The sequence below is a fragment of the Hyperolius riggenbachi genome, chromosome 8, assembly GCF_040937935.1.
Source record: "Hyperolius riggenbachi isolate aHypRig1 chromosome 8, aHypRig1.pri, whole genome shotgun sequence".
In the NCBI taxonomy this organism is placed as follows: domain Eukaryota; kingdom Metazoa; phylum Chordata; class Amphibia; order Anura; family Hyperoliidae; genus Hyperolius; species Hyperolius riggenbachi.
In genome coordinates, this window is record NC_090653.1 from 221,741,796 (window position 1) to 221,765,235 (window position 23,440).

At 41.8% G+C, this 23,440-nt stretch overlaps 1 protein-coding gene across 3 annotated transcripts in view; it reads left to right on the plus strand.

Annotated features, from left to right (window-relative positions):
* SCAI (suppressor of cancer cell invasion) overlaps positions 1-23,440 on the plus strand; it is a 252,826-nt gene that overhangs the window by 182,901 nt on the left and 46,485 nt on the right. For 2 of the 3 annotated variants that reach the window (XM_068248199.1, XM_068248201.1), the window contains 5 exons: positions 1,836-1,940; positions 3,281-3,382; positions 6,361-6,439; positions 20,987-21,086; positions 22,798-22,879. In XM_068248199.1, coding sequence (XP_068104300.1) covers positions 1,836-1,940; positions 3,281-3,382; positions 6,361-6,439; positions 20,987-21,086; positions 22,798-22,879 — 468 coding nt within the window. The remainder of the gene's footprint in view (positions 1-1,835; positions 1,941-3,280; positions 3,383-6,360; positions 6,440-20,986; positions 21,087-22,797; positions 22,880-23,440) is intronic. The other variant, XM_068248200.1, reaches the window with a different exon arrangement.

The following is a 23,440-nucleotide window of genomic DNA, read 5'->3' on the forward strand; positions in this document are numbered from 1 at the left end:
GATAGGAATTTTAGGTTTTCATGAGCTGTATGCCAACATCACCAATATTAAAACAATAAAAGGCTTAAACTACTTCAGTTGTGTGTAATGAATCTAAAATATATGAAAGTCTAATGTTTATCAGTACGTTACAGAAAATAATGAACTTTATCACAATATGCAATTTTTTTGAGAAGGACCTGTAGCAAGATCCAAGTTCTGCAGACACATTTTATACATTTTTAAAGCAATCCTGTGACCCATCGCTGGGACCCTCTGTAAGTTTGAGTCCACGCTCCCATCTGTGAATGAACTTTTATCGCACTGCGTAGGAAGCTTCGTCCCTGCACAGTACCACAGAGCCGCTCAGGCCCGCCTTTTTCCACCAGGCCCAAGCGGCTCAAAGCTACTGCAGAGGTGCGAGGCGTCCTGTGCAGTGTGGCCGCACTTGTTCATGAATGGGAGCACAGTTGCGAACTTCCAGGGGGTCCCAGCGCTGGATCAGTGGTCTCGAGGAGGATGGGGGAAGCTTCCGGAGGATCCAGAGGCTTCCCTCTACCTAGGTAAGTGTGACTAAGGGCCTTACACCGGCAAGCACAGTCGCAAACGCAGTGCAATTGCTTTTTTTTTTTATCAAAATTCTACTGGCGAGTTTTGTGATGCAATTGTGATTTTGCTGAGGCTATATTAGCCTGGTTTCCAGATTGTTTATGTAAAAAAAACGCAATGAAAATCATATGCATTTCGTTTTTCCTGCGTTTCACAAACGCAAGCACTCATAAAGCGCTGCAGGCACTGCAATTGTGATTTTATAAAAGCACATTGCACTGCTGTGTACAGCACCTTGCGCTTTGCTTTAATTTCATGAAGGCTTTGTGATTGAAAAATTGCATGCAATTCAAAAATCGCAATGCAGCCAGAGTGTGTGCAGGCCCTTTTTTCCTCTCTCTTTTTAAGTCAGGTTTGCTATGAAATGTGTATGCAGAACTAGTTCACACTTGTTTACAATTGAGAAATGTGGTTTTGTAATTTACAGGAAAAATCATTTGCGATGGCCGCGTTCATAATTTCGCAAAGAACTAGGCAAAATTTATGAAAGGCTTATGCAAAATCAATACAATTTGTAAAAAATTATAGAAGTAGGCACAAGGGGCAGAGGTGGTACAGAGGAACTAGGGGCATAACAATCACCCCTGCAGTGGATGCAGCTGCTGGGGGGATGTGGGGGGAGAAGCCTGGGGGAGGCCCCCCCAGCTCTGGGGCAGACCAGGGCCGTTTACAGGGGCAGGAGGAGGTCCAGCACAGGAAGGGGGGAGTAGTAGGCACACGCAGCGGCGGGGAAAAGGGCCCCGCCTCCTCCCGTTAGGTGGATCTGAGTCCCCTGTAGGCCTCAAAATATGACAAAAGGATGGGAACCAATGCAAACTGATGCCAAGCACTTTCTCATCTGCAAAAAAGAGTTTAGCATTGGCTAAACCCACCCTCTAGTAATGAGACACCACTAGCGAGCATCATAGAGATGAGTGTGCGACAGAGCTGAAGGGGGATCCCGATGGTGCTGAGAAGTGAGTAATGCACGTCTGCTCGGTTGCTCCACTTTGGCGGTTTTGCTCTGCATTCTCATTTGTCGTATGCGCAGCCACGATCTGCCCAGCAGTCCTTCTCAATCCACTGGTAGATCGTAATCAACAAATTGTGCACCCCTGCTATAGCTATATGTTGGGTGGTAAAAAGCAATGATTGAAGGCCTTTGTCACCAGCTTTCATATACTTGCTCACTTAATGAATGTCTTTTGGTTGTGTAGGTGAAATTCACATACAGTTACTTGTTACGTTAACGAATATCTCTATTGTAGGTGAAATTCAGCGAGCTGACAATCGATATGTTCAGAATGTTGCAAGCTCTGGAGCGAGAACCAATGAATCTCACCTCTCAAATGAATAAGCCTGGATTACAGGTAGTAAGTATTAGAGTTCTCCACTGCGGATGGGTTGCCATTGCAGTTAAGTTTGTTGCTTCTTTTTTTTTTTTCTTTTTTTTTTTGTAAAGGGAAACTATTGCATGGCTTGTGTTATGGTGGCCGTACATGCACTTATATGAATAAATGATCAGTATGAATAATCCATTGTTAGATACCATTGCCACAAATAGTGGGTGTGTCCGGTGGAGGAACTTCAAAGGATGGTCTTCAGGACCAGAGAAGGAAAAGACCAGGAGTGCCACTGCCAATACAGCACTTGCATAATTTAGTAGAGAGAGTGCTACTTACAGGGGTGGGTTGCTAGATGGCAACCACAATATAAGGCAGGATTATTCTTTACATTGTTGTCGGACGCTCTCCAGAAAAAAATCAAAGCCTCTGGGTATAGATACCAGGGAGGGAAGTCCCTAGATGTAGGGAAAGACTGAGTTTGGTGGGAGGAGGCACCACAGGGATATAACATTTTTAAAAACAGTTTAAACAAATTACCAAGTTTTTCAGCATACAAGACGCTCCAGACTATAAGATGCACTTAGGTTTAGAAGGTAAAAGCCAGGGAAAAAAAATATACGAAATCTGGTGCATGCATGGTCCAGGAGTGTCTTGTAGATGTCCTACTCCAATTATTGCCCCCACCTTTTACCTCATGTGTCCCCTTCTGTCCTCAAGCAGTGGCAGCACAGCTCACCTAATCCATTGAAGTCCGCAGCGATCAGAGACCTTTTCTCTCCCTCACGGCTCCCCTAGTGCTGGCTTCTGCTGATGACGCGATCTAGGGGAACAGTGAAGGGGAGGTCTCTGATCGCCATGGGCTCTGATGGATTAGGTTAGTCATGCTACTGCTACTTGTGGTGGGTCAGTGGGTTCGTATTGGAGTGTGTTCGTAAGTCGGGAACTCCCTGTATTTGGCATATATGACGCAATGACTTTTTATCCCCTTTTTTGGGGGAGAAAAGAAAAGAAGTCTTATATGCCGAAAAATATGATAAATAGTCTTAAAACACACAGAGTGGGGGATATGAATATTGGACACAAAAGACGACGCATTTCACAGGTCCTACTCGCTTCCTCAGGTCAATTATACAGTGTCTGTAGGTCGATCTCCCGTACAGGTGCTCCAAGTCTGTGGGATCGCACCCAGTCTGAGATCCCCTGCTTTAACTGATAAATCTGGTCTAGCCTGAGTAACCTCTCTTTTTGGCTGTCACCTTTTTTTGAGTCCGCGTACAATTTCTTTGTTACCAGGCTCTGTGTATGTTATTGTTCATTTGTTTTTATGTTTCATAAACTTTCAAGTGATATAAATTCTCCTCTTCAAGGATCCAGCTGAGAAGCCAACAAAAAGAGAAAACCCTCACAAATATCTCCTATATAAACCAACCTTCAGCCAGCTTTTTACCTTCCTTGCTGCATCATTCAAGGTGAGTGCACCAGAGGTGGAGGCTGACCTAGTTATATAAGATGACTTGGAAGGTAGTAGGCCGAGGATGCCACACAGATAGTGCCGTACACTGTCATTGAGGCACATGCAATCAGAAAACGATTAACATGAAATGGGGCCCTAGGCAAGATAGCACTTTTTGACCACCGCTTATGGTCACCTATATTTTTTTATTAGATTTGGAGGGGGCTAGTATCCACCAGGCCCCTAGACTCTTTGCAGGCCCTAGGCAGCTGCCTAGATTTGCCTTGTGGATGATCCAGATCTCCATGCAGTTGTGATTACTGGCGTCAACCAATCGGAATCTATTTTTCACAGACCTGACTCGAAAATCCTAAAATCTGATTATTTACTGTGCATACATAAAGTAAAGCTGTGCTGAGAGGGATACGGAGGCTACTATAATTTTTTTTGCCAGTTGTCTGGCAGTCCTGTTGATGTTCTGGCATCTGTAGTGCCGCAACCCTGAAACAAGCATGTGGATAATCTAGTCAGACTTGAGTCAGAGCACCTGATCTTCATGCTCATTCAGGGTCTATGGCTAAAAGTATTAGACACAGGATTGAGAGACAGCTAGGCAACTAGCATCATTTAAAAGGAAATGAATATGGCTGCCTCCATTTGACTCTCCATTCGTGTTGCCTTTTTAATACTTCTCGCCCATAGACAATATATTACGGGTGCATACGAGAAACTTAACAATTTGCGTCCAGTATGCACTGACAACCCTACAGGTCCACATCATGTGAAAAATATTGCCCTGTTCTAAAAAGCATTTAAGACAGTTGAGCAACATACCAAATTTAAAGGAAATCTTAAAGAGGAACTCCGGTGAAAATAATGTAATAAAAAAGTGCTTCATTTTTACAATAATTGTGTATACCGGTAAATGATTTAGTCAGTGTTTTCCCATTGTAAAATATTTCCTCTCCCTTATTTACATTCTGATATTTATCATATGGTGACATTTTTACTGCTGGCAGGTGATGTCAGTGGAAGCAGATGCTGCTTGTTTTTTTTTTTGGCAGTTGGACCCAGCTGTAAACAGCTGTTATTTCCCACAATGCAATGAGGTTCACAGACAGGAAACTGTCATGACCATGGTCCTGACATTCCACTGTGGGAGGGGTTTCTCCACAATATCAGCCATAGAGAACCCCCCGATGATCCGTTTGTGAAAAGGAAAAGATTCCTCATGGGAAAGGGGGTATCAGCTACTGATTGGGATGAAGTTCAATTCTTGGTCACGGTTTCTCTTTGTCTAAAAAAAGCAGTATAACTTACCTGGGGCTTCTTTCAGCTCCCTGCAGTCATCCTGTGCTCATGCCGTCTTCCGCGACCCTCCAGCCAGCAGTGGTGTGCCACTTAATGCTGGCCGACCACATACCTCCTTGTCACGTCCCCACGCTCGGCAGGGTACTGCACATGTGCAGTACAGGAAAATTGCTACTGCGCATGCACAGAATGCTGCCAGCAACTGGAGTGTGATCAGGGTTTGGGTCGCTCATACGCAGTATCCTGGGACTGGCCACGACCAGCCAGCTTTGAGGGGGTCGCAGCTGCTGACTGGAGGATCATGGAAGGATGGCGTGGGCACCGAATGACTGCAGGGGGGCTGCAAGAAGCCCCAGGTAAATTAAACTGCTTTTTTTGTTGATTTAAAGAGAATCTGAAGTGAAAATAAAGTTAATTATATAATAATTTGTATGTGTAGTACAGCTAAGAAATATAACATTAGTACTACAGATAGGAGTTTAATATTGTTTCCAGTACAGGAAGAGTTAAGAAACTTCAGTTGTTATCTATGCAAAGGAGCGTCTCTGACCCGTTGATTCGCTATTTTCTGGAGCACTTATACATCAAAGAAACAGTCAGAGACAGATTTAGATAAGAGCAGTTGAAAGGATCATTAACTCTTCTTTTTTTATAGTTTAAAATACAGACAGTGGCTTGCAATTGCAAATATGACACAATTATGCAATGTTGTAAAAAAAAAAAGCTATATATCTAAAAAATTTAATATGAGACTATTTTCTTTGCTACTAATGTTCTATTAATTATCCGTACTACACATACAAATTATTACATCATAAGTTTTTGTATCGCTTCAGCATCACTTTAAGTAACTCTTTAAACTTTGCTAAACTGACTGGGGTAAGGAATGCTCTGTGCAGTATATGATGTCATCTACATCAGAATTCACTTTATTGCATTGTCGTACCTGGAATTAGTTGTGGTTCACATGGCATTGGAAGTGTATGGAGCTTGACATAAAAACTATATGCAGCTTGAAATTGGACCAATCAGAATAACTTTTTGACAATTTTCATTGGTCCAATTTCAAGCTGCATAACATTAATTACATGAAATTTGAATGTTAGCAGAAATTATTTGTATCTCACTGATCATGCCTAGGATGTTTTAAGAAAAATATTCTAGACAACTACCACGATTCCCACTACAGATTTCCTTTAAATAGTTTTGTGTTTTTGTTATTTTCTTAAAGGACACCCGAGGCGAAAATAAACTAATGAAATAAACAATTGTATCTATTTTCCTTCTCCTAAAAATGATTTTTAAAGATATTCCACTGTTTTATTTTATGTTTAAATCTACTTTTTAAGTTTTAACTGTTTTATTGTTTTTGCCCAATCACACATTTATTGCAGTATGCCAGGGCTAAAATCTAGGAACTGTTGACCTTTTTTATCTCTTTCCTGCTCTCAGAAGCCATTCACTTCCTGTCTGAGTCAGGACTGAGTCAGCCACTTACATACCTGATATTTAACTCTTTAAGGCAGAGAAAGAAAAAAAGGAACACAGCATAGTTATTTGTGTGCTAGACACTGTACATACCCATGTCTATTTCATCATGTCACCTCGGGTATCCTTTAAACACTTGTTCATGTCAGTGTACGTGATGGAAGTAGTAAAATGTATCATTGATTCTATCTGCAGGAGTTGCCCGCAAACAGTGCCCTTCTGATCTACTTGTCTGCCACGGGCGTCTTCCCCACAGGTCGCTCAGACTATGAAGGTACGATAAAGGAATGCTCCCTGTCATTCACAGGGCTTCAGTCTTCTTTATTCCATGCTGTGCAATGAGTGCCTCACTGCTGGAGCAGCCTGCCCCGCATGTACAGGACTGCTGTCTTGGCCAATGTTAGCGCTCTGCTCTGTGATATTGGCCCCTCCAGTGGTGCAGGAGCTGACTCAACATTCATATATTTACATGGCTGTCATTGTCCATCCAAGTCATCACATTGCATAAATGCAAAGCTACCAACACACACAATAGTGGTCTAGTTAAGCATGAACTTTAAAGCCTGTAATTGCATCCAGTGGGGTTCTTTGTGGAAATGCATCTAGTCAGCGGAAGGCAATTGACCTGATTTTATTTTAGTATGGCTAGGGCAGAAAACAAAGGTTGATCTGAAATAAATTAATCACTTAGCAACTTCTGCCATGCTTTTCTACATCCTTGTTTATGAACACATGTAAACACTTGGTTCTGTTGTCTATTTTTAGAAAACGGAGTTAGTAAAGCACCATCTTGTGGCCAAAAAGTAAAACTACTTCCAAATACATAATTATACACTTACCACAAAAAATTAAATACATTTTCATTATTTTTTTTAACTCCTTCACCCCAAACCCAAAATAAAATATTATCGCCATACATTGTACTAGGGACACAATTTAAACATTGTAATAACCGGGACAAATGGGCAAATAAAATGTGTCTGTTTTATCTACACGAGCACATTTTATTTTTAAACTACAATGACTGAAAGCTGAGAAATTGTGATTTTTTTTTTCCATTTTTTTCTCCTTCTTTCCAGTCAAATGCATATAAAAAATATAATTCTTAGCATAAAGTACTGCCCAAAGAAAGCCTAGTTTGTCCAGCAAAAAAAAAATATATAGATCATTTTAGTATGATAATTAGCGATAAAGTTATTACCGAATGAATGGGGAGAGCTTTTGAAGGGGAAAAAAACTATGGTTAATATATTCATTACTTGGCCATGGTAGGTGAGGCCCTTATGTGCAGGTACAGTCCAGGGCTAACAAAATTCCCAAGTTCTAACCTTCAGCAACAAACCCATAGGGAGCAGGAGAGTCTGCTTCCTCATTAACTACTAATAAAGATTTAATTTTATTCTGTTTTTAAAGGGACACTATTGTGAAAAATGTTATTCTGATCACCCTACTAACATGTAGATGCTAGGTAAAACAATACTTTTCTAGCAGAGCTTTCTATTTTAAATTCTCTTGGAACTTGCTAATTTACATCATGTGACAGCTTCTCTCCATCAGTAACCATCCTTGCTGAGGTTGTAGTCCCCTCCCCACTGGCTTCTCTCTCCCTCTCTCTCTTTCTCTCTCTCTCTCTCCTCTCTCTCCTCTTAAATAGACACACACACACTTCTGAAGGTGTGGTCTGAGAGGTATGTAAATAATTAGGCAGATAAATTAGATAGCCCCATAATTAAACTCACGACCTCGTGTATCAAAGGCAGTTCCTTTAACTCTATGCAATAGCTTCTGCCATGGTTGCTGGAAAGAAAAAGTTTTATTATTTAGCCCAGTTAATCAGCACATGTAAGTCTTACTCTGGAGGAAGGGACCTCCACAGGTAGAAGAGACAATTTCTTATGCTAATGACCAGGCTGTACTTTTTTGTACCCCTGCAGATCCCTCCAGAGTTAGTCTTACATGTGCTGAATGACTTCTGGCCTTAATCGATCAATTTTGAGCGGGTGGCCACGCTGTGGAATCAATATTTGGCAAATTCCATCATAATGATTGAATCTGCCAGGAAAATCGAGCATATTTCAGACCATAACATCCAGACAGATTCCACATTTCGTTGTTCTAATATTAAGCGATAGGAAAAAAAATAACACAGTTGCTTGTCATAGTCAACAGCCTCACATTTTAGTGACGTCAGACAAATTAAGAAACTCAACAGTGTTTTGACAAGTGAAATACATACCTCAGTAACCTATCAGATTACAGCTTTCATTTTTCTTATAAACACTACAAGCAAACCTGAAGCGAAAATACACTTATGAGGTAATGATTTGTATGTGTTGTATGTGTAGTACAGCTAAGAAATAGAACATTAGTAGCAAAGAACAGAGTCTCATGTAGTTTTCCAGTACAGGAAGAGTTAAGAAACTTCAGATGTTGTCTATGCAAAAGATCTTCTCTGAGCTATTGGACCCCCCCCCCCCATCCCCCCCCCCCCCCAAAAAAAAAGCCAAGAAAAGGTGAGATACTGCTTGAGATAAGGTCTTACTGCAGGAAAGTTCAAAGGGTCATTATTTCTGTTTGTTTTATAGCTTAACCACTTGACGACCAGGGGATTTTCTGGTGACCTGTGCTGCGTGGGCTCTCCAGCCCGCAGCACAGATCGTGTGAAAGGCAGGGCGATCAGACTTCCCCCCCCCCCCCCTTTTTCCCCCCTAGGGGATGTCCTGCTGGGGGGGTCTGATCGCTGCCGCTCTGTGTGGCCGAGCGGGGGGACTCCTCAAAGCCCCCCTCCGCAGCGATTCGCAGCCTCGCTCCCTTTCCCTCCCCTCCTTGCTGTGGGCGGCACAGGGCGGCGATCCGTCCTGCACCGCCTCTGATAGGCACAGCAGCGCGCTGTATGATGTAAACACAGGGGATTTCTTTCCCGCGTGTTTACAATTAGCCTGCGAGCCGCGATTGAAGGCTCGCAGGCTGTTCACAGAGACACCCTCCATGAACTGACATGGAACGGCCATGGTAACACCACTTCGACCTGCAGACGCCTATCGGCGTTAGGCGGTCGTTAAGTGGTTAAAAGACAGAGTGTGGTTTTAAAACTGCAAATGGGACAATTATTTCATGTTATAAGAAATAACAGCTATATAACTAAAAATACAAAATATATGACTCTTTTCTTTGCTGCAAATGCTCTATTCATTATCCGTACTACACATACAATTCATTATATCACAGTTTGTTTTTTTATTTTTTTGCTTCAGATTTGCTTGAAAGATGAAACCTAACTTCTGATTGAACCTAATCCCCTCACTTTTCATTTCCTTTAACTTTGTAAGGTAGCCCTGTAGTTTTTTTTGTTTATGCCAGAATAATAGAGTAATATGGACGAGCTTTGTTTATAATGCTCCTATGAATAAACTTTACAATCAGGAACCAGTATAAAGTTCTGCATCCATAAATCACTGCTCATCAGCTGGATTAAACATGCATTCCTTTATCTGAAGCATGCTATCCATTGCCAAGCTCCAGCATGCATGGCTTATCCTTGAGCATGGAAGACAAGGTATAGCATGACAGGCTTGCAGACACTGCCTACTACTTGCATTAGTTATGATTGTGTTGTAGAGACAAAGGGTCAGTTTACTTAAAACTGCAATTTCAGTATATTGTAATTGGTTGCAGCAATCAGCAGCTCCTTATATGTAATCAGTACTGTGACAAAGAGCGCCCAGCTATAGAAACACGCAGGTCTACTCAGCTGAAGCGATGGTCATGTCTAGGAGACCTAGTGGAGTAGCATGTGATTTGTTTGATCGGCTGATAGATTTGCAAAGCTCGAATTGGCTGTGATCATATCCTGCTGTAGCCCATGATCATGATTAGCTAATCAGACCAGAGGTGCATATACACCTCTCGACTTATGTGGCCCATCTGGGATCAGGACCTGATCCCCTAGGACGTCATCACTGCCTGGCCTGTACAGATGCAAGTCAGCTGACGATGCGGGGGGGGGGGGGGGGGGCGAGAGAGCGGCATGAAATCACGCAGCGGGCAGGGGGGTGGTGCAGACAATGAGATCGGCTGTCACGGGGGTGAGTTGCTCGTGGGTTGGCGGCTGCTGTACACACACCTGACTGTCGGCTGCAGCGGTCATTATCGGCCACCTTAGTCTGGAATGAATACAGGCTTTTACATATCTGTCACATGACCAAGCTGATCACATGCTTGTCCATGAGTTCTCCTTGACATGACCATCACTACTCAACTACTGCAATGCTTTAAATATCTGCGTTTTGACATCAAGCATGCTTAGAGAGTGGCCATGCTTGCAGCACTGGAATCCTGGGCTTTATTCCACCTGGGGCTATTTTATTAAAATAGATCATATGTTGTTCCCATGGTTTTCTATCCTAATCCAAAAACATACCAAACGGTTAATTGGTTGGCTTCCATGCACGTTAACTCATCTTCTGGCTTGTAGTAAGAATATTAAATCTGAGAGATTGGCCTCAGTTCACAAAGTATTACAGAATGTGGTAATGCAGAAAACAGATGAGTTTTAGAGTTTTAGAACATGTTCAGTATAATCCATTCAATAAACCTGTTACCACATGCAAAAGTAAAATTACCAACCAGTGAGGTAAATTACTGACATTTGCGGTGAATATCTCAATAAATGTCAGCATTTGGTAAAACAAGTAAAAGTGCTCCGTAGTTGAAGGATACATGAGCCAGGAAAATGTACTGCTGATTTACTTACCTGGTTCTACCTCCTCCACCAAGAAGCCTCCATGCCCCTCACCACAGTACCGCCGTCAGCCACTCTTCTGGGGTCCCCTCCGTGGCGGCCGACACCCAGGCCGAGTCGATGGCCAGGTCTGACAGCAGAATTGCTGCAAGGGAGCTGGAGGAAGCACCAGGTAACTAAATCAGCAGTACATTTTTTCAGCTCATGAATCCTTTAAGACCAGCTTGGAGCTGTTGGTAACTTACAATTAGACTTGCGGTGTAAATGACAGAGAAAACAGACAGCATTGTCATTGGTGCCAATGTCCTGCTGGGCGGGACATCAAATGTAACCAAATCTGAGATCCAGCAGAAGAGCCCATTCAAAAAGGTTTCACTGTACCCCTTTAGAACTGCAGGGAAATGCCCGATACACAGAGATGCCTGGAGGAACCATTCTGTCTAAAGGAATGCAGTGAATGTTTTGTTTTTACATTTTTACATTACACAGCTGTGCATTACTTCCTAGCAGGGACAGCGTCTCTCTCCCTCTCGTCACATGCCTGCTCCCAGTGTTCTCCTGCGGCTGCACAGCACAGGAAATTCTCTCACCTGTCAGCCAGCTCCCATGAAGCTCCTCTCTTCTTTCTGCAAGTTGTCAGTTCCGTGCTGATAACGCAGAAGCATTAGAGCAAACTCCCGTGTGAGCACTCTGTGCCCTACATACGCTTACCAAACAAATAGTTCAATCATTTACCGCATGTGGGAAAATCTTTGTGAATTCGGCAAAAAAAGTCCTAAATACTGAATGTGGTATTTTAACAGGGAAAAAAATTACCGAACATACCTTTGTAAATAGAGCCCATTATATTGTTGTGAGCAGAAAAGAATCATGGTGAAATGGGACCATAGATCAAACAAGGATGGTTGGTTGCCCATACACTGCAGGCTGATTCCTGATCGATTTCAGCATTAATTTAATTGTAGTGTTGTAATCTCTCCTTGCCCCAACTCCCCATCTTCCCTTGCCCCATCTCCCTTTGCCCCATCTCCTCCATCTCCCTTTGCCACATCATGCACTGGCCTCTGCAGCAGTGGATATGCTAAAGAGTGGTCAAGTGATGTTGAGGAAGTCGGCATTCGTGATCACTCTCTAGGCTTTGCACTGCTGCAGAGGCCAGTGCATGACGTGGCGAAGGGAGATGGAGGAGATGGGGCCATGGAATGATTACCCAGTTGGGCTCAGTGGATCCTAATTTTGTAAAACCAGTAAAGCAGGCACAGTGATAAGGCTGCATAATGTGGGGTCTCACCATCCGTTTCATTATATTAAATAAACTTCAGGTAGGCTTTAAAGGGCACCATGGCCTAAAACTGTAAGATGTAAGATGCAAATGTAGACGTACATGCACCTGTCCCAATATATACACACTGCAATTTCTTTTTTACTTACTGTGTGCTTGTCATTTACAGCAGGTATTAAAATCTGACAGTTCTGAACCTCTTCCTGACTGGTTTTGAATTAGTCCATAACCTTATGTGGGATTTTCAAAGTTCCTATACAAAAAATGCAAGCCAGCCTCATTGTGCTCAACTATTCTGGCGGTAGGACTGTGTCACTGTCAGTCAAAGAGTTCCTTTGAAAATAAAAGAAATCCTGAGAATTTCCCATGAGGAGATTGACTTGTCCAAAACCTGTTGGCAAGGGATCCAGAGTTGATTGTAATATCTACTGTGAGTAACAGCTACATAAAAAGTGAAAAAAAAATTACATTTACACTAGGTCTAGGAGAAAAGTATGTGTTCATATGAGTTTTACATTTTTACAGGTTTTTGCCATACCGCCCCTTTAACCTTTTAGCAGCCAAATAAAGAAAAACGTACTTTATTTGGCTGCAGGGCCAAATTTTTCCTGCCGCTGGGGAAGTGTTCCTGGCTAGGCTGGGTGTGCAGAGTGGCACAGGTAGCGGTTATAGTTACCTGTTCCGACGCTGGACCGGCTTCCTCTCTTCATCCACCTGTAGCGCTGCACTACTGGCATCCTCTTCTGACTTTTGCTAAAATGTTATTTCATGTGATCCGGGCTCAGAAGATATTGTCAGTGGTGCAGCGCCACCCGGTGGTGGAATAGGTGCAGCTCTGCGGGTGGATGAAGAGGAGAAGTCAGTCCACCGTCTGGAACATGTAACTATTAACCACTTGCGTGCCTCAGTACAGTATATCTACGCTCCTCCAGACTTTCTCTTAGCCGGGGGTCCCCAAACTTTTTTCAGTCAAGGGCCGGGTGAACATACTTAAGACCGTTCAGTTGGACAGCAGTGTCACCTGATGGGGAATTGGATTGGAAGCCAGCAAATGACTGCTCGCTGGCTTCTACAGTATGTGGATGGGTAGGGCCAGCACTGCTATTCTATATGCAAGCCACCGATATTTAAAGGTGCAATGGGCCACACTGCTATTCTATATGCAGGCCACCGATATTTAAAGGTGCAATGGGCCGCATCTATAAGTTATACATTTTGTGTTTGGGGGGCCAGTGAAAAAGCCTCGGGGAGGGGGGGGGAGGCGCATTTGAGGTCCACTGCTCTAAGCGGTCGAAGCGTAGATGTATGCACCTCCGCTGCAACCGCCACTGTCCGTGCTCCCGCTTGCTCGTGTGCACGCTCCTGTGCTCTTTCACGTTACCGCCCGGAGATCAGTAAATAGGATCGCAGTTCCCATTCATTGATCTAAGCCGCCGTATCAATGATCGCAGGCATCAATGAGATGCATTGTATGTTCCGGAGTTGCACGTCCATGCATTACTTCCTGTTTAGCGTATTAATAGTACGCAACAGAAAGTAATGCGCAATGACATCTTGTGGCCAAATTGTAAAATTACACCTACATAAATATATTTTAATAAAAGACCCACAATTACATTTAAAATTAACTACTTCCCTCCCACACTCCCCCATAGTATCCCCAAAACATTTTGAATAAAAAAATACGTAATTAGTTACCTTAGGGGCTGAACTTTTTTTAATATGTATGTCAAGAGCATATATTAATGTTAATTTTTAAATTATGGACTTGTAATTAGTGATGGATGCAAAACTGAAGAAATGCACCTTTATTTCCAAATAAAATATTGGCGCCATACATTGTACTACGGAAATATTTTAAACGTGTGGCTTTTACCCAAAGTAGAACATTTTATTTTAAAACTATAGTGGCTGAAAACAGAAATAATGAAATGTTTTCCCTTTTTTTCTTACTATTCCCATTAAAATGCATTTTGAGTAAAATAATTCTTAGCATAATGTACCACCCAAAGAAAACCTAATTGGTGGCGAAAAAAACAAGATACAAATCATTTTGCTGTGACAAGTAGTGATAAAATTATTGGAGAATGAAAGGGAGGAGCGCTGAAAGGTGAAAATTGCTCAGAGGGAAAAAAAACCTCAGTGGTGAAGTGGTTAAAACTCTCCCAGCGCTGCTCTGTATGAAATCATTGGACAGAACGAGTTCTGCTGGCTGAGGTTAAAATGAGTGCAACATCTTCAAACAAAATATTATGTTTGAAGATGCTTGCAGGTTAAAGACTGCTGATGTTAACATTTTACCTTAGTGCTTTTAACATTCATTCAAGGTGCCTTTTACTTCTTCTGCTTAAAGAAACTTTTTCAGCAGCTACTCTCGTAAGATAGACCTACTTAGAGAAGTACTAAAAGTGAAGGTAGTAGCTATGATTTGACTTGTCATATTCTGTAGGGCTGGGATGTCTATGCAGAGCATCTGGATATTTTGTCGGCTTCTTCATGACGTGTTATGCCTCACGTAGAGCTATTGTCTAGTTAGTATAACGTAGAGTTAAAAAAACAAAACATCTTATTTATATTTTAGCTTTTGTCCAAAAACTGAATAAACATTGACTCTGCATAGACATCAGCTGATATTTCCTCCAGTTTAGAATGCCTTAGTGCTGCAGTTATTGCTTTATAAATGATGCATGTAGTGGATGTGCTATGATCATCTTGATAAATTGTGTTTAGATGCTTGAGTCATGTGATCAGCTTTAAGGGTGCCTATCGAAGCTGCTCTTTTGTGGGTTGATTAAAAAGGCAGATCAAATGGAAATCACAGATTGGTGTGTTTTAATCCCTCTGTGCAAGCAATCTACTGGACAGTATCAGAATGTGAATATTTTTAATGTAGTAAAATGCGATAAATGTTTTTTGAAGCTGGTTTTGCCTAAGCAAATAGGGTTTTTAAACCCTCTAACTTCACTCACCATTCAAAGATGGGAATAAACAAAATTGTAGCAAAACATGTATATTCAACTCAAAGGAATAGTTTATTTAGTCCTACAATCCAGTTACAATATTATCTAAGCCCGCAGAATCATAGTTAGTTTGAGTAATTAGAAGAATCCATCAACACGTTACCAAGCTGTTGTAGCATCACCCAGGGAGAATCGGGGGACCTCAGCGACCTCGAAGGGGAAACAGCTGGAACATACACGAACAGTTTGTCTGCTGATCATCTGGAAAGATCCTGAAGTCAAAGGGTTTTCCTGGTTTCCCCCTACCTTTAACAGACAGAATCGTCATAACCGCGCAAGCGCATAAGCAGCTAATCAGAAGCGCAGAAAGAACACATGCTGCTGCTGCCTCAGCGCGTGATCACAACATGATCTTATTCCATGCAAGCGCAGAAAGACCACATGTTGCTACTTCAGCGCGTGATCACAACATGCTCTCACTGCACGCAAGCGCAGAAAGACCATATATTGCCAATCCAGCGCGTAAACAGAACATGTTTTTCTTCTACCCAAGGGCAAGAAGAACATGTTGCTTTGTGGACAAGGAATGTGAGCAAATGTAACTTATTGCACAGCAATTCATTGTTCTTACTCTGCACAAGGGCAGAAAATACAGCAACAATTACAGCAACTTCTCCAGTTGCTGTGATGAACCAAATTAACCCATCCAGTACTACACAGAGAATAATACACATTTAACATTTATATACATGAACAGCAATCCCATACATTAAAGGGAAGGATATCCATACATTAAAGACAGTCATGTCACAAACGTATCACAAAGCTGTAATACACCAAGGGATTCTAATGTTCAAATGCCATTGGGATACTCTAGTAAGTGAGGTTGGGCAACACAGTGTGACAGTGACAACAATTTAGATGCTTTCTTGTACTGTAGTCCTCAGGTCCTTGTTTTAAAGTGAACTCGAGGTGAAAATAAACTGAGATAAACATTTATATTTATCCTCCTACTCCTAAAATGACTTTTTTAGATATCCCATGGTTTTATATATTTAAACATTTACAAAGCAGATTGAATGTTTTGTTGCCTCTGCTCAGTGGCGGTCTATTAAGAGTCCCAGAGTTAAAATACAGGAACTACTGACTTATCTCCTTCCGCTCTCAGAAATTGTGTTTTGCCAGGAAAACTTTTATGGCTGTGATTTGCTTATCAGTGAGATTTACTATATTCCCAACAAGGTACTGACAAGACAGAGGCTGTCACTTCCCTGCCTAAAAATGAACTCTTTCCGGCAGCAAAATACAACAAGTAAAACAGCCTGGTTATTAATATGTTTTGCAGTGTACATACACGTTTATCTCATCATGGCACATGTCCCCTCGGGTACACTATAAGTCCTACCTGGCACACTGAATGGAGTTTGTTTTCTTCATTCTCCTATAAAAGTACCCCTGAACAGAGTCAGCTGGATAGTGTACTGGTAAGGTTGTTACTTTTGATGTAGGATTTGAGCCACTATATAAAGCAGCAAGGAGTCTTTGGGAAAGGCTCCCTAATGATCCTGGTCGCCCATGGAGTACGCCCTACGTGTCTGCTGCCCTGAAGCACTTTGAGTCTACCAGGAGAAGGATGCAGTATAAATGTTCTGTGCCTTGTCTTGTTTTCAAGAGAGGGATATGTAGGTTGCCATATTTACCGTATATTCCGGTGTATAAGGCGACTGGGCGTATAAGACGACCCCCCAACTTTGCCAGTTAAAATACAGAGTTTGAAGTATACTCGCCGTATAAGACTACCCCTTTTACACCCTGTAAACACCCTCTGCACTTAATATGATACATCCCTGTAAACACCCTCGGCACTTAATATGATACATCCCTGTAAACACCCTCGGCACTTTTAAAATGACACATACTGGCAAAGCTGTCATCCCTCCACATTAGCTATTACACATACCGGTGCTGAAGCCATTGGGGAAAGAAAAATCCGTTTACAGTCAAAGTTTCCTGCACAAGCATTAGCATTATGCTAGCAGCCGCTCGCGTGAGAAGCAGAGCAGCTTCCTGATTTTGTGTCACATGACTGGTGCGCTCCAACGCAATTACTGCTGACTGGTGCGCTGCAGCGCAATTACGCTAAGTGAGTGCCTCCTCCAGCAATCTACATTGTGAATGCATACGTCACCAGCGTGTGCGTCATCGGTCATGCGATCCCCGAACCAGGAAGCTGCTGTGTTACCCGTGCGAGCGGCTGCTTGCTTGATGTTAATGGTGCAGGAAGCTTCGGCTTAAGGATTGTTCATTCACAACCTCCCCCCGCTGCTGCAGCAATAGGAAGGCAATCGGTATGTCAATTCCGTATTCCAGCATCCATTAGTTTGGAGTGACACCCGGCGTATAAGACGACCCCCAACTTTTCAGAAGATTTTAAGGGGTTAAAAAGTCGTCTAATACGCCGGAATATACGGTATTTCCTTTTAATCAATACCAGTTGCCTGGCTATCCTGCTGATCTTTCATGCATCAGTAGTGTCTGAGTCACAACCCTGAAACAAGCATACAGATAAACTTAACAGAGACACCTGATCTGCATGCTTGTTCAGGGTCTATTGGGAATGTATTATATATGTTAATATATGTATTTATTATGTATGTGTTATTTAGTACCTCTTTCATATAAAGTATTTTGGGGGTTTCTGTTTTTTGATCCCTTAATATTTTACTTACAATTACCGTATTTTTCGGACTATAAGACACTCCTGATCATAAGTTGCACCTAGGTTTAGAGGACAAAAACCAGGGGAAAATATATACTTAACCTGGTGCATCCATGGTGAAGGGGCATCTTGTAGATTATGCCCCCTTTGTACCTCATGCCCCCTTGTACCGCTTGTGTCTCCCTGTGTCCTCCTCTGTTGCCTTTGTGTCCTCCTGTATCCCCCATGTGTCCACCGCTGTCCTCCTCTATGCCCCTTTGTGCCCACCTTGTGTCCTCTTCTATGCTCCTTTGTGTCCCTCTGTGTCCCCCTCTGCATGGGCACAGTACAGGGAGTATCCAACACTGCGGTGGGTTGGAGGTTTGTATTGGCAGGCATTCACAAGTCAGGAACTTTGGACTATAAGACGCAGTGACTTTTTTACCCCACTTTTGGGAGAGAAAAAGTGAGTCTTATAGTCCAAAAAATACAGTAATATGTGATAGGCACATCGCTCTACACGCTCTACAGACCTGAACTCAGAACTTCCTCTCTGCTCTAAAGCATACATATTGCAAGTGCCCAGGAGCACCACCAATGGCTCCAATAGAAACCGGTGTGCCAAGGTCCTCGCCCTGGTACCAAGGGGTCACAGCAGTACTATCCACAAAAGTACCGGCACCGCTCAGTGTAATGTATAGCTCTTTAAAGCTTTATTCGTATAGTTATGACAGCAACAACAGATGCTGTTTCAGCCTTCTTAGGCCTAAGGAGCCCAAAACAGCGTCTTGTTGTTACTGTCATACCTATACGAATAAAACTTTAAAGAGCTATACATTACACTGAGTGGTGGCAGTCCTTTTGTAGATAGTACTGCTCTAAAACATACGTAACAGCATAATAACCTTTACAGAAAAACATTTCTTTGTTACAGCTGATACAAATCCTGCAATAAATCTGCAGCATGTCTACTTCCTGCTTTCATGGAAGCAGACAGATTGTTAACATCCTGTGTTTACCAGTTACCTCTATGCCATTGCAGGAGCTGACACATCTGCGAGATCAAATTACAACTTGTGATTAGTCACAGATGAAGGGGAATTAGACTGGCTAAACTTTCTAAGTACATACAGGGTGCATTTTTCTGTTTTCCTTCTGTCTTGTGCAAGAGTTCAGGTCCACTTTAATAGACTCTGGGTTTATTTAGTCTAGAGAAAAGACGCCTTAGAGGAGATCTAATTAACATGTATAAATACATCAGAGGACAATATAATAGCTTGGCTGATTAGCTTTTTGTCCCTAGGCCTGCTCAAAGGACCAGAGGACATGATCTGCACATGGAGGAAAAACGTTTTAGCCATTTATTTAGGAAAGGGTTCTTTACAGTAAGAGTGATTAAGATATGGAATGCATTGCCACAGGAAGTCGTTATGGCAAACTCTATACCTGCATTTAAAAGGGATATAGATGCTTTCCTTGCGTTGAAAGACATCCATGGCTACAATTACTAGGTTATGCCTAATGATGTTGATCCAGGGATTTTATCTGATTGCCATCTGGAGTCGGGAAGGAATTTTTCCCTTTTGGGGCTAATTGGACCATGCCTTGTGGGGTTTTTTCGCCTTCCTCTGGATCAACAGGGATATGTGAGGGAGCAGGCTGGAGTTGTACTTTGTACTGGTTGAACTCGATGGACGTATGTCTTTTTTCAACCAAAATAACTATGTAAGACTCTGGGAGAGTGATTTCCTTAAGAAGAAACACAGTGAAATTAGCCTGTTCTCACTTCCAATATTCAATTGTGTGCTGAAAAATTCCTGTTTTTTGCAGTCTTCTGTGCCCGATTGGAAGTTTGAAATGATCCCAGCTTTTCTTCTTTGTCCTGTGCTGCACATTTCCTTGTATAAATCATCCTCCAGCCTACAGTACGGCTGCCTTCTATGTGATATAGTGAAGGGCAAGCCTTAGCCGTTACATTTGGGTTACATTTACATTGGGTTACATTTATCAAGCATATTTACTATAGAGTCTGGTGATGGAGGATAAAGGGGGCCTTGAGTTCTGTTTACATTGCTTTGGCACATTATTGACCCGATGAAGTGAGGGTAGGACTCACGAAACTTGTCAGAAATTGTGCAATAAACAAAATTTGTCTTTACATCAAGTCTAGACATCTTATTGGGGTAAGACACCTCTTTTATTTCTTTTATTGAGATAACTGTACTTTCTCCTACATCAACCTGGGCGTGTCTCTTCCAGTTTCTCCACATGGTGATGGAAAAGCACAGGTCAAGCTACTGCACATGAAACAACTAATTTACACCAGTTTTTAATGATAATTACTGAGATATAAATTTTGATGAAAATTTTGACAAATTGTGCATGAAACTAGGAATTGAAGCAGTCCAGATTGGCAGCAAATGCATTTTATTGGCCCGATTCCTAAGTGGTGTTCAGTTTTCAACAAAATTTGCATAAACCTGGAAAATGTGCATCTTATTGTTCATCTTTACTGTTTTTTCTTTTATGTTTCAGCTCATTTGCCTGATGCCTACCTCATAAATTCAACTGCTGCAACATAGTCACACTGTAGTTTAGAGAGAAACAGGCACAATAGTACTAAATGGTCAGTAACACTACATAGGCCGGATCCACACTATATAGGCGTTTTTGTGAGGGCTTGCATTTGATTAGCGTTAGCTGAGCGCTTGTTAAAAAAATCGCTCCTATTCACTTTCATTAAAATCTCATAAAAGTTGATGTGATGGCGTACATTTTTCCGCGTACGCGATCTCGACGATTTTTACCACAATTTTAATGAAAGTGAATGGGAGCGATTTTTAACAAGCGCTGATCAAACGCAAGCGCTCACAAAAGTGCTTATAGTGTGGATCCGGCCTTATTTTCACTTAAATTGGAGCTGCTTTTCTGTAATACATCTATTGCAAGCTTTTCCTGTTATGTAATCAGCGGTTTACAGCGGGATTGGTGAATCTCAAGTTAAGTAAATGCAAGAGCTGTTCGATTGCACCCTCTAAACTGATTGCTTGACACTGCAAGTTGCCTGGGTGGTTTGTAGATTGCATGCTGTGGTTGGGGAGGTCTCACGCTGAAGCTGCCTTGTTGCTAAATCATTGCAGGTCCTTATGATTTTGGAGGGGTCCTTACCAACAGTAATCGGGACGTGGTCAATGGGGATGCTTTGCACAAGAGGAATCAGACTTACAAAGAAATGCACTGGTGAGGGGAGAATGTGTTCTGTAAATGTGGTGTCCAATTTTAATAACCTGTCTTCAATGTGTTCAGTGTTGCTGGTGTGAAAAGAACGTGCTCATTTATGGGCTGAACCTTAATAATTACTGCATAGATTTATTTTATGACCACTGAGGGGTACTCATGACCTCGTGCTTCACAGTCAGTGGCAGTACCTCTGTACATTACTGCTGTCACTAGTGCCTAAAATAATCTGATATTAAGTGATGCTTCATTGAAATAAGCACATGTACATCAGCTGCTTTATGAGGCTGGCTGCTATGTTGTGCAAACTGGTTTCCGAATTTTGCCATAATGTATCATTCCACTCAAAACTGGTATAATATAAATACTGAAGAGTTAACCTCTCTGGTATTTTCTGTTAGATTTCTGTGCAAAAAGTGGTTAAATTCATTTTCATGCCTGTAACTTACCCAAATGTGTCAAGCAAGGGTCTAGTATACATTTTGAGTATAATAAAAGTTTCAAACACAAAATCATTTAAAAAAAATATTTTTTTCTGCCAGGCCACAATATCTACACTTTATTTGCATTAACATTTGCATTAGTGTGTGAATTTTCACATGCAGGTTTTCAGAAAATTTGCATGCAACTTTTAATGCGAAAAAACAGAAACCTGACTTAGAACTTCAGTTTTCAGCTATTTTTCCCTGGAGGAGTCAGGCTTGTCCATACTGCCGAGGTTAAACCTCGATTTTATGACTCTTGATGGTCAATGAGACGCTAATAATCCAGCTTGCATGCAGATTTAATGTAAATCATATGCATCTTGGAATTTTTCAAAATCACCGGGAAGTGTATTTGACTGGTCCATTTCTAAGATGCATTAAAGTTTCCTGAAAACTGGAATTATTACATCTCTTTGCTTGAGGATCTCCATAACTTCCTCAGCTCGCGATTGGATTACAATGTGTGTCATGATGACAACTGGAAGAGAGGTACCATTCCAGCGTAGGTAGAAACACAACGGTCCCCAAAATGCTCTTTTATTGGATATAAACACAAAAATACAGTTTGTCTTCTTGTGCTTATATCCAATAAAAGTCTGGAATTACTGCAAGCAGTCCTCTCTAAGTTAAGACCAATTATTACCTCTTTCAAACAGTTTAGGCACTTCAAATATCACTGTTGTCCCTTCACAGTATGAACATAGATGCTCGACTTAATCAAGCCTGCATGTTCACGCAAGTAAAGTGCTTTCAGCATTTGGCTTATTCCTGTTCATTTAATATTCCTATACTGTTGGTTAATAACTGAATTACATCTAATATTTACTAATGTCCTTTATTATGCCCTTTGTTAACAACCATCATATAAAGGAGAGAAGATTTTGTTTTGATCCAGCTGTCTCTGAACTCCACTGTACCAGTCTTTTTAGTACTTTCACATTGGTCCCTTATTATGTGTATTTATTGGCAGCTTGTCGACACAGCGTTGCTCGTTGATCATGGGCTTGATCTTGTAATTTAAAGAATGGGTTTAGCACTTGTACAGCTGGAAGATTTGTACTGTGAAACGTCTGCTGTTCTCATCCTCTGGGATAAGATGTTTGATTAAAGATTGCAGACATATGACACTCGGCTGTGTGATATTTCTTATTGTTCTGATCCTCCTGTCGGGAATAAGAGTTCTACCCTGATATTTAACTTGTCCGTTTTACCAAACTCCTTTTTTGCAGCCTTCATCCCGGAGATCTCTACCCCTTCACCAGGAAGCCCTTATTTATTATTGTGGACTCATCCAACAGTGTGGCGTACAAGGTATGGCAGCTTTTCTGTTTTCTGGACATGACATAGCTGTCAAGACTTTGCAGAGAGCATTCTAAGTAGATTGCTAGCAGCAAGTAAATGAAGGGAAAATGTAGCTAAGCAATGCATGTATTTTCTCTACAGTGGGCATGTAGGGACAGCTGCTGGGCTTGTAGCTTCCTGTGGTTGGGCATAAGCTGATATTTAGATGGTATTGTTAGGAGTGCTAGAAGCCACAGCTGTGACACCAACTGCTTCCAGCAGCCTCTGCTGTTCTCAGTATTTAATGTGACAGCTATGGACGTCTGCCAATTGAGCATCTTACTATTAGGCTAAGCTGGCACCAGTTTGTGGTTTGCAGCTCACGCTGGAGCCATCGATGACTATGGGATGAACTTGTCTGCACACTCAAGTAAAATCAAGAATGTCTCGCTTCACAGGTACTTAACCGTCACAGAGTACTGGTCAAAAATATGTGTAGCTGTATTTCATTTCTAATTTATGGGGGGGAAATGAAATAATTACAGTAATGTAATGCCACTCTCCAAGCACTGATGTGAATACACAATCTGA